Source organism: Ciona robusta, chromosome 8 (genome assembly GCF_009617815.1).
Source record: "Ciona robusta chromosome 8, ASM961781v2".
NCBI classification, from domain to species: Eukaryota; Metazoa; Chordata; class Ascidiacea; order Phlebobranchia; family Cionidae; genus Ciona; species Ciona robusta.
In genome coordinates, this window is record NC_143242.1 from 5562021 (window position 1) to 5574257 (window position 12237).

At 30.1% G+C, this 12237-nt stretch overlaps 1 protein-coding gene across 11 annotated transcripts in view; it reads right to left on the minus strand.

The window, feature by feature from the left end:
* LOC149732685 (inositol 1,4,5-trisphosphate-gated calcium channel ITPR1-like) overlaps positions 1–12237 on the minus strand; it is a 38184-nt gene that overhangs the window by 7063 nt on the left and 18884 nt on the right. For 6 of the 11 annotated variants that reach the window (XM_089883217.1, XM_089883226.1, XM_089883220.1 and 3 more), the window contains 23 exons: positions 11990–12106; positions 11466–11606; positions 11165–11264; positions 10874–11004; positions 10444–10612; positions 9982–10058; positions 9452–9607; positions 9156–9281; positions 8655–8775; positions 8310–8384; positions 7676–7827; positions 5746–5924; positions 5302–5410; positions 4999–5034; positions 3508–3555; positions 3029–3138; positions 2385–2556; positions 2180–2297; positions 1855–1937; positions 1653–1770; positions 1246–1361; positions 719–919; positions 123–233 (listed from right to left, as the gene is read on the minus strand). In XM_089883217.1, the coding sequence (XP_089739343.1) occupies positions 123–233; positions 719–919; positions 1246–1361; positions 1653–1770; positions 1855–1937; positions 2180–2297; positions 2385–2556; positions 3029–3138; positions 3508–3555; positions 4999–5034; positions 5302–5410; positions 5746–5924; positions 7676–7827; positions 8310–8384; positions 8655–8775; positions 9156–9281; positions 9452–9607; positions 9982–10058; positions 10444–10612; positions 10874–11004; positions 11165–11264; positions 11466–11606; positions 11990–12106 (2766 nt within the window). Of the gene's footprint in view, positions 1–122; positions 234–718; positions 920–1245; positions 1362–1652; positions 1771–1854; positions 1938–2179; positions 2298–2384; positions 2557–3028; positions 3139–3507; positions 3556–4998; positions 5035–5301; positions 5411–5745; positions 5925–7081; positions 7225–7675; positions 7828–8309; positions 8385–8654; positions 8776–9155; positions 9282–9451; positions 9608–9981; positions 10059–10443; positions 10613–10873; positions 11005–11164; positions 11265–11465; positions 11607–11989; positions 12107–12237 lie in introns of all 11 variants that reach the window. The other 5 variants (XM_089883218.1, XM_089883219.1, XM_089883224.1 and 2 more) reach the window with 5 other exon arrangements.

Consider the following 12237-nt stretch of genomic DNA (forward strand, 5'->3'; position numbering starts at 1 on the left):
TTTTTTTACCAAAACATTATTTTGCATTAAAGTTTTTTTAAAAATATTTTGTGTAGGTTTTGAAAAATATTATTACTGAACCAAACATAAAAAAGAAATAAAAAAATTATATTTTAATTTACCTTCAACTGCATAACAAGGTCCATCCTTTGCTTACCAAGTGGAATAATGTCGTTTAATATTAAAGCAATGATGATATCAATACCATTAGACTCATGGCTGGCAATTGCATTCTGTCAAGAAAATAAAATTTAATATAAACATGAATTAAAAAAAAATTTAACCTATTAAAAATATAACGTATTAAAAATATATATGACATATTAAAATTTGAAAATTATAACATAGGTAAATCCTAACATATTAAAACAGATTAAACATATAACATTATATAATAAGTCTGAAATTTGTTGTCATTTTTAGGTGAAATATAAAAACAGTATTTGCAATATTTTATATAAAATGTAAATGTATAATATATTATACTGTAGCGCTCATTCCTGTGTGCGTGCGTGTGTGTGCGAAACGCCCCTTTTTATTTGCCTTCTTCTTCCGTTCTCTTTCGTGTTTCGCGTGCGTTCAAAACCGAATCATTACAATATATACAACGAGCAATAAACATCGTCGCTACAATGTAATATAAATATTTAAAAAAAAGGATTTTCCTATCATGCAATGTTTGATGAATTTAGCTTTAAATTAAATAATCATAAAATACCTGGTTATCATGGCATGGACCTTGACAATATTCAGTCAAACTTTCTAAGGTTTGGTTTATAAGTTCCACATTATTTTCATTGATATATAGACCCAGTAACCCAAGTCCACCTGTAGTGCTACCACATATGCAGTCCAGGAACTTGAGTGTATCACACACCAGGTTGTAACTGTTTTTATGGTTTTGTTTCCGCAAATAATTCTGTAGAATAATTATTTTGAAAATAATTTTTAGGGAAAATATTTCGAAAATTTTTTTTTAGGAAATTTTTTTTATTTTTTTTATTTAATTTGGAACATATTTTTTTAAATAAGAAACATTTAACTGTAAGCATGGAACCTAGAAAGGCAGGTCAGCAGTGGAACTTTCTACACCACAAAACATTATAATCAATTTAGAAAAATATAATTTCACAAGATTGTGTGTTTAACTATTACTGCCCTTAAATTAATATTTTTATGAAATCTATGATTTTTGACATTAAAATACAAATTAAACAGATTTTTTTCCCACAAATAAGTAACCACCTGCAGCTGTGAGTTATGATTCTCGCATAGAAGTTGTAAAAATCGAAGAATTGGTTTCATGATTCCAACCACGGGACTTAAACATCGCTCCTCTTCGTGGCGTTCAACATCTCCTGCTGAAGGAAATAATATTTCAACAACTTCGAAGCGGACCGTTTGAAAACCGCAACATGTGTTTGTGTATATGACCCTAATCTAGCACTAAAAGTGTTGGATGATTCTCGTTAAAAAAATTTATAAAATAAAAATTGAGTCTGAACCATTAAAAGAGATCTAGATTTTACTAATAAGTTGCATTATCAGTCTGTTATTTAATTAAAATCTATAAAAAAACAGAAGAACAAAACCGTAATGATGGATAAATAAATTAGTATGTTACTATAGTTTTTATTGATGAAAACAAAAACCTGGAGGTTGGGTTTCTGATGGTGATTTATTAGCTGCATGAGGTCGCTGAACATTCTCGATCGCTTTCTTTGTTTGAGCAGCAGCGTCATTTAAGTCTTCTACCAGATGTGGGGCAAGCTGAATATGAACGTTATTTCTAATGTTTTTTTTTGTTCCAAATAAAATCTTTTAAAAATCAATATGATAAAAATCAATATTTACCTGTTTCAAGTTGTTAGAGGAAGTTGCTTCGTCACGCGACCAACTACTCGTGTCAGAATCTGCAGCTCTCGTCAACAATTCACCTAAAGTCAAGTTTTTAATTTATTTTTTCAAAAAATCAACAGAAAAATAAGAAAAAATTATGAAAATGAGTTTTATTTAAATTATAAAGAACTGTATTTTTTTTAAATTATAAATCTGGTTTTTTAATTATACATCTGTATTTTTTTTAAATATAAAAACGTAGTATTTTTTTATAGTTTATTTCACGTTAAAAATTCTAAAAAATATATATACTTTTTCTCGCCCAATTTTTTTAACTTACTGGCATTAACTGTGGAAGAATTCTTTAACTCCAGTTGAGCTGCTTCAATTTTTTCGTGAAAAACTTGAAAGAATTTTTCTGAACCTTTGTCTTGTATCAGTTGGTTGTAAAACGATGACTGGAAAAAATTTGTTACATATTTTTTAGCACAAGATTCTAAACACCATTTTTATAACAAAAATAAACTGTCACGAATAGTTTGTACCTGGTTATCATTATTTCCACCTTCCAACAAAGCAATACCAAGTAAAACACTCTCATGGAATATCTTCTCACTGTAGTTCCCAATGATGAGGTTGATCACAAGATCTGTTGCCCCCTCCTTCTTCAGATGACACTGGACTTCCTCCAAAGATAACTCGGTCCTCCGGAAGATGCTGGAAGTTTGTGGAAAAACAAATGATGAAACATGATACAGTTGTTAACTATTTAAACTCTGCTTAATGTTTTTATTTGTACCACAGTGCATAAATTTAAACATATAGTAGAGTGGGGGAACAAGGGACTTCTTTTAATTCTATTGCTCATCCCATTTTGGTAGTAAATAAATAAAATTCAAAGATTTATAAAACCAGTTGTTAACTATTTAAACTTTGATTATTTTTTCTTTCACTCTGCCACGGTGCACAAATTTAATTAAATAGTAGAGTGGGGGAACAAGGGACTTCTTTTCATTCTATTTTTTCCGTCCCATTTTGGTAGTAAACAAAGAACATTCAAAGAATTATAAAACTGTATCCTCACGACTCGCATAGCCCGCTGTTAATTGTTTAAAACACGAAGACATTAAGATATTATGCACTAAAGGTGTCCCATCTTCCCCCACACCACTAAATCTGTTAATCCAACCTGGTAGACGAAGATCTAGGAGATGTTGTGTCCCGTTGCGCTAAATCACGAAGATGATGATAATTTGAACCGTAATATCTCGACAGAAGTATTTGTCTCAGAGCTTCACCCTGTTATAGTTCAACAATATATTCACATAATATTAATATAATAAAATTAAAAAAAATTAACTCCCGTCTACTCAAGATAAATTGGGTAACCTTGTGTACAATTTGGTATATAGCATAAATATAGAGCAGTTATTTTTCTATTATATATATCGTTTATTGAGCAAGCCCTGCGAAGCTATGATTTAGGTCAAAGTTTGAACATTTCTAAAAAAAGACATTTTTAATCTAGTACTTTAAAAAAAAATCTTTTTTGAATTAAAAAAAACAATTTTATATAATGTTTGAAATTGTTTCAAATTAAAAAAAAATAATTTAAACTTTAAACATTTTTTAACAATTTTTAGAATGTATTGTATTTGACTGACATACCCGTCTATTGTCTTCTGCACTTATTCCTCTTATTTGAGTATCTTGTTCCTGATGAATTTCATCGTATGTTATAACCAGCATAATATAATTGCATTTAATAAATATTAATACTTCAAGTCTATACCAATTACAAAACTTAATAATTTCGAAGTTTTGTAAATTTTGTTCAGAATTTTTTTTATGCTCTGCCGACAAAAACTTGAAAAATATTCAAACTTTATTGAAATGAAAAATATTCTAACGTATCCTTACGAAAGATAACGCTTAAAACAGATAATAATTTAGACTTTGAACAACACCGTATGAGACACATGCTTCAGCAAACATGTTTGATTATAAAACATTAACATGCAGGAGATGCATATGTTGCATTCAAGTGCATAGACTCACAGTACAGATGAAATGATAGTGTATATGATTCTACTATTACAGGTATGAATAATTAAATGTAGTGATTAACTAAAAATATTAACACTTTCGGCATATTTTGATTGTTATTATTTTAGTTTTATTTTTAGATACCTATTTTTCCTTACAAGTTTAGTGTTATTTTTTTTGACTTATACCAAAACTGCTAGATGCTACATACATAAATAGTAGCTTGGGGTAAGATGGCCTGTATTTTGACTCACTTTTATCGTCTCATTCAGTAGTAACTAGTAAATCAAACATATTTACAGAAATAAATAACCATATCCTCACGACTCTAAAATAAAGTTATTAATTGTTAAAATTTTAACTTAAAAAACAGATTACAAAATATGGGAAATTTAGTACTAACAGTAACCATCTTACCCCACAGTACTATATCCATAAAAAAATAATCACAACAAAAATGCACCAAAAGTTTTATATGTTAAACAAAAAATGATTTCTGTGGTATGAACACTATGAACTATCTTGTATTTAATATAAACTGATGATTAAGTGAAAATATAGAATGACATTTCCATTCGGTGTTTCATGCACTACAAGTACAACTATTAAAATAAAGTTTCCAATCAACAACATAAACATGAGATAAGATTCCAAGCATATTACAACACTGCTGTATAAAAGTCCTATTTAAAATTTCGTTTTTTAACAACTTCAAATTGAATAATACCCATATATAGTGATAATATTTTAAATGCATCATTATATTTTAGAATATTTTATTATATTTGTACTTCAAATTTCTTTTTTTTTCTAAAATCTATACATGTTAAAGCTTTTTGAAAATGTTATTTATACCTTAGTAATACTTCAATTTTACCAACTTTTCATAATGTGTACATTTTTACATTATCTGGTATACCAATTTTTCCTTTTTTTACACAAAAATATTATGTATAAAAAAAAGTAAAAAAAATTTTTTTTTTCTTTATGTCCAGCAATGTTGTAATATACCCAGTTGTGATGTTCAATTAAAATGACACCAATTGTTTGGGAAGTATTGAGTAGTGACTATTATATTAACAACACAAATCTAATAGAAAATATGCAATTAACCTCATCCCAGATGCTGTCATTGTACACGCTATTGGTCTAAAATGGAATTGCAAAATTCGTTGAAAAATAGTAATTAATGAAAAATACAAATAGTTTTTAAATAAACTTTGCTTTTAACTTATTTCTTTTTTAACTTTTGATGAAAAAAGTAAATTTTTTCGATCTCTTGACTTGAGTGAAATCTATTAAATTAAACTCTTGCTTTGTGTACAATCCTCTGCATGTTCATTGCTCATGCTTTTAGATTAAGAAGCTGGATAAAATGACAAAAGCGAATTTTTTTCCGCTGTTCGACCATCTTACCTTACTGAAACTAATATGCACCGTCATCATTTCACGCAAAGTTTGCAAAACTTTTACGCAGAGTTTCTCTTCTCTGTCCTCCAGCAACTTCTCTGTGTGTTTGATCAACCTAAAAAAATTGTTATTTAGAAACATTAAAAATAACAACATAGAAGCTAAAATAATTTTATCAAATAAAAGTCGCCACTACTATGGCACAGTGGTGGAAGTTTTCGTTATCAGATGGTACAAGGTTTAACGCTGGGCGCTGCTACAAATTTGACATACAAGGGTGTTGGGGTGATGGGGTAAATCAAGCCTCAATTGCTACTTACACAAAAAAATATAAAAACAAAATTAAAAATTAAATACTTATAAAAAAAAACTAAAAAAATCTAAATCAGATTAAAACGATAATTACTTTGAATATAAAAACTAAAAAAAATCAAAATAATTGATACTTACTTTGAAATGAATCCGCCACCTTCACATTGCTTCCTTGCATCAGTATCCACCGGGAATAAAAGTTCGGGACGATGCAAGATATCAACGAGAACTGATAACTCTGCTTGCACTAGAGGTCGCAACTGAGTTTCAAGCACGGCAACGCTGTCTTGCAAACACTCAATGATGTCTCGGTAGCTCTGTCATAAAATAATTGTCAACTTTTTTGTCACTTAAATAATTTATCAACGAATGTGGTGTTACAAATCAGTTCTTATCTCATTTTTTACAGGCCAAAATTTTAAAAAAGTTTTAAAATTTATGAAGCTATTACTTTACACATATTAAATGTGCTGTTATAAATAAGTGGTTATCTACTTATTTGCCAAACCTAAATTTAAAAAAAGTAATATGTCACAATTCATAAAACTATATTTTAAATTGTTGGATTATATACAATAAAATGAGCAAACTTTTAAAATACAGTCAATTTCAAAATTCCCTATATATATATCCAAGAGATATTTATATCGGAAAGCAAAATTAAATCTATGTACATTTCACACAATGCTATTATACTTGTATAGTAGGGTGGGGTAAGATAGGACACATTATCATTTTATTTTCTCAACCCATTTAGTAACAAACAAAAAAACAATTAAAGAATTTAAAAAAATGGTATTCTCACAGCTCCCATAGACCGTTGTTATTTGTTTAAAACATGATCAGGATATTTGAATAATATGCGCTCAAGGTATCCCATCTTCCTCCACCCTACTATATGTAAGTTTCACCCAATGTTATTAGACCTACATTATTCACTGCAAGTTATTCCTTAAGTAACTACTTCCACAACAAACAGCAATGTATCAAAAAACAATTAACGTAGAAAAACCTCCAGCAACATTTAAACCACTTCCTTTGTTTACTTTAACTTAAGATTTCAAAATAAGACTTGAGAAGTAGATAGTACATTACAGTGTAAGCAATAAATTTACTGTAAAATCTACCACACAAAGTTTGGGTTAAATTTTCAAAGGTTTAAGTATTAGAACAAGTAGATAAATAATACATAAGGTGTTCGGAAAGTCACTGTGCATTGTTATAATATATTTATATTTACTGATTTAGGTTCTGGAAAACAAAATAAAGAGGGTCCAAGTCTGTATTGATGCTAACGGGGATCATTTTAAACATTATGTCATTCATATTTACCTCCTGGATTCTGTACTATAACATGCCCGTTAATAAAAATGTGCACAGTGACTTTTCGAACAGCCTGTGTATTCAGGACCATAAGAAGCCAAAAACTCCTCACAAACAATTAGAGTATCACTAATGCATTGCAAAGGCAAACCTGACTCCCAACACTAAGTGTGGCACTTCTGTCAAAGTGACGATGGCTCATAAATCGGCGCAGAGCTTTTTGAACGTGCGACGTCTTTGAGCTTTTCATTTCTCTTTGCAAATCAGACGTTACGGCAATTCCCTTTTGGGAAGCTGTATATTGTCGGGTCTTATAAATTGAGCAACTTTTTTGTTTAAATTGAAGTTGTTACAAAAGCTAGTGCGCAGCCAAAGCTAAATTAAGCAGCATGCGTGGAAAAGTGGAATTTCTAACAAATCACGGTTTAGAAATCCAGAACTAACATGCGACGCTGATAGATCACAAATTGCCGAAACAGGGAGTGATTAAGATTCAAATCATCCAGAAATCATTTCCGATCAAATCAAAGACCTAAGATTCGTGCATGTTGTTTACCGCTATCAACAGATCAAATTTCAACAACAACTGCAAAGAATTAAGCAACAAATAAACCATATTCAAATGACAATGAGATGACTAACAACATTTTCCCACTGAGTCTGCCCTTTCTATTATTACTAAAACGCCTAATGTTAATACATGAAATTTTGACATGTCGTATTTGTGGATTTTTTTTAGACAAACCTGGTTATTTGAGGGCTCTGTATCACGCCTAGTTAACGTTGATGTTCGCAGACTACGAAATCTCTGAATTACTTCCATAACATTGGGTCTGTTAAGAGCACTTGTAACCTCATTCTCAAGATGACCAGGAATAGCCATCTTTCGGTCTTTGGCTTAAATTGAACCCAATAATAGTAAGAGTTAAATCTTCTGGTAAAAATTGTTTTTGGAGCACACAAATTTCACATTTTTATATTGCAAAATTTCGTCTTCTTTATTGCACAGTTTATATTTACTCCTATTCGACAGACAAAATTAAAAAAAAAATTGTGGTTAAATTTTTGAAAAAATATTTTAATTCCTTTTTTTTTTTTCGGACGGCAAACGAAACATTAGTGCCATAATATTAACGCTTTTACCAGAAGATTTATTTCTAATATTACTGGATGCCTGGTAGCAAGGACAGTAGAAAAATAGAAAGAATTAGAATGAACAGATATGTAGGGCAAGACCGGAGTCAATTGTTGTTAGTAAACTGAAAAACACGAAATGAAAACTAAGATTAAAAAATCGTGCTTGGACAATCTATCACAAAATCAGTGTCAGGCAAATGCATGCAGGACATGCAGATGTAAGAACAAGTGTGTTAGCTGACCGAGCATCTTAAGGCTACTCTGTAGGAGGATGAGGTTTTGCACGTCTTGTGGGATCGCCACGCTGCACTTCTTAGCTGATGAGGTGAAGCAGAAATGCAAGAAAACTCAAGATGAAACACATGCCAAAACCACCATGATTTTTAGAAGTAAACGTAATCGCCGGGATTAAATGAATGAATGAATGAATCATGCTATTAGCTTCAACAACATAAGACGCACGGGGTTATCCGTTGTCCAAATAAACTATTTCAAGTTTTCTTAAAAAAATTTAAAGTTTAAAAAAAAAATAAAAAAAATTTCCAATTTTTTTTAAACACAATATTTGGTATAAGCACAAGACATACCAACTTCTCCCATCTTCTTAATGGTTTCTTCAAGCTTAGGTTTATAATGGGGCAGGAGGTAAGGACTTTGGTATAACATCACTATAGCACGCAGCAATTGGATGTAAGTTGTTTGACGGGTCTTGAAAATGAATACAAATTTTAATAAGATATGATGTATGTATATATGTTACTTGCTTTATCCTCGTGGCCGGAAAATGACAGTCATTATGACACGAGTGTTCTGTTTCATACATATCGTGCACGCTTACAAGTTACCATGTATGTAACTTTGTGGGTGATTTTTTTTCTGTATAGCTGACAATTTAGACAACCCATTAGTGACCACTAGGTTGAAGCAATTGCCGTTAAGTATCCTGCCCAAGGAAACATACGCCCACAACGGTAGCAGTGACAAAACCCATAACCTAGGCCTTGAACCCACAACCTAGGAGTTAGAGGCAGGTGTGCTAGCCACTATGCCGAACATACCACATATGTTAAAAATAATTATATAAAAACCTGTATAAGTGTTGTAGCATCTGAAAATGGTGAATTAAAGAACATGGTGATGATATCCATGACTGTAGTAGCGAGGTATTCTTGTAATTTACGATTCTGGTCCTCATCTACAGGCTTGCTTTTCACCTAATGTGAATGAATGTGAGTTACTTATCCTCCCAAAGGAAATTTGAAGAAAGAATTAAAAAAAAAAAAAAAAAAAAAAAAAGTAAAAGAAAATTCTAGGGAAAAAAAAAATAAATTGAGAAAAAAAAATCCGAAAACAGATTTTTTTCGGAGTAAAATTTTGTTTTTACCCGTTCCATGTCTTCCATAAAGTCATCAAACAACCTCCATATATGGTTGGATGAATAAATCTCCTTCATTTCAACTTCAGTATCAACATAGCAGTGATTAAGAAAGTTAACATATGCGTTCTTTACTTCAGGTATACAAGACTCGTGTGTTACAACCTGTTCGATATGTAAAGAATCTTTTAGTGGCTTATTTGGTATAAAATGTAGTGTATTTCTGATGTTTCGAATGCCTGCAAGCAAAAATGAAAAAAAAGGTGAAACAGGCAAGAAAAACTTTAAACCAATTTTTGCAAGAATTTAAAACTGACCATATTTACAATACAGGTTTCTGGGATAGCATGCTACTGCAATTTTGGTTAAATTTATTTTTTTTTAAATAAATGCAAATATGTTTTTAACTGTAAACATGTTTTAACAACTGTTGTTTGTCGCTGTATTCTGTCATTTGGTTTTAAATATTTATCAATCTTTGCTACCGTAATTAATGAGAATAAAAGTTATTATTTTACCTTGGACATATCATTATTTACCTGTACAATATCATCCAATGGCAGCAAACTGTGGCATTTAATCTCAGTGTAAACATTTTTACCCTCTGTGCAGTAAGCTGTAAAATATAAATTAAAAAATTAACAAATTTTCAAGTATCTAAACATATTTAATACTAACTGATTCTGGTCAGAATCATTGTAAAAAAAAACAGCATTTTCCATAAATGTTGTAAGCTTACAAGAAGATAAACTTTTAAAATAATGGTCAGATGGCCCTGAACCACTTTAGTAAACAAGCAAACAAATTTTTACCCTTTTTGGGTTGCAATTTAGGGTTAAAACTTACTGGTTTAAGCTTTAAAACTCCTCAAAAATTCGTTTGAGTAATTAAAGCATTAAAAAAAGAAGGTTTTTTTTTCAATTATTAAAAAATACTTTTTTAAAATTTTTTTTAAAAATATTTTACAACTATAACACCAAACACCATAGTAATAACATTACCTAACAGTTGCACGAGTTCAATATGATACGGGAGGGGACTTTGTTCATCTTCTTGGAACGATGGTTGTGGATTATCAAGTTTTGATTGAAGGAAACAATTCCTTGCATGTTCCTCCATAAGTTTGATGAATGTGGTGAAAGAAGCACGGTCATTGTAGAATAGTAAGACCTGGGACAAATTGAGATTAGCTAAAATTTATTTTTTATTTTTTTATTGATATTTTTTTATTATTATTTTTTTTAAACATTATTTTTTATTATTATGTTTTACACCAAAAAATAAAATAATAACTACAAAACTCTTTATAATAAAAATATAATAATAAAAAAATTATAACTTTTTTATATGAAATAGCAGAAACTTATTAGTATTTTAAAAATAAATAGCAAAAAGTAATAAACAAATTTTAAATAAAAAATTACAATACACCTCTTCCCCAGCAGGGGTGTTCACTAGTTCAGCCATAACCATATCCTGACATCTACGAATATGAACTTTGCCTTCTGCTTTAATTATCGCTTGCAAGAATCTCAAGTATTGTGTGCGTCGTCCGTGGCTCTCTGTATGTTTAATGCTATTCAGTCAAATTTTTTTTAGAAAATTTTTATTCTTTTTAGAAAATTTTTAATTTTTTTTGAAAATTTTTATTTCAGGGACATTATTTATGGTTTTCTTTGAAACCAGTGCGTCCATTGCTTTGTGTAAGAATTTTAAACTTACCAATACAATGCACAAAGTGTTGAATAACAGAATGTGTGACTTCTTTACATAACGTCACATTGTCTTGAAAGATCGCTTGCATCGTCTGCGCCTCAAGTAACTAAAACATAAAAAGAAAAAAATTAATTTAGATTTTGTGCACATTTTTTTCATACACCTAATGCCCACTTACAAGTTACCACATATGTAACTTGTTTTTTGTTTACTACCAAATGGGACAAGCAGAAAAGAAAAAAAAAGTATCCCATTTTCCCAATCTACTTTATATTTATTTAAAAGAAAAAAAAGGTAAAAAGCTTACACCAGGTGTCATGAACAAATTCAGATTTTTATGCAGCAGTGCTTGATTCTGAGGGTTTCCTTTGCAAAATAATTGAAGGAATTTATGAGCTTGGCTCATCACGCTCTGCATTTGTATATCAGTGCCTCGCTCATATGATATCTGTAGAAAATTATATATTTTAATTAATTAAACTAAAAATTTGCTACTGCTTTAACTGTATATTAGAGTATTTCCTTGGTAAAATGGTTTGCTTGGAAAAAATTGGCCAGAAACAAAGAAGAAAAATGGTGAAGAGAAATGTAATGGGTGAAGCTGTAATAACGTAGTTTATACATATAATAATTTGCTTTTCTATTTTTATCATTTAGACCAAAGATTTTTAAAGGGTTTAAAAAGACAACGCAAGTTTAAATGATTAGTTCCAAAAAATGCAAAAGATTGTGTACAGTCAGGAGCGTTTTAACTAAACGATGAAATGTGATACAGTTTATTTCTTATATGTAAACTCTAATGTTTTATACACCACACAAACATACACATACCCTCAATAAATCTAACACCGCTCCATGAGCTCCCATGTTACGTAACAATCGTTGTTGTTCTTTACGAGGTTTTTTATTTGACTCATCAACACATAGACTTGCAAGTTTGACCAGTATCTAAAATAAATATTTCTTTTTGTTAAACAGTTTTTGACATAAAATAAAGCTGTATAGTAGGGTGGGGGAAGATGAGACACCTTTTCATTCTATTTTCTCGTCCTTTTGGTAGTAAACAAAAAAAAATTTTA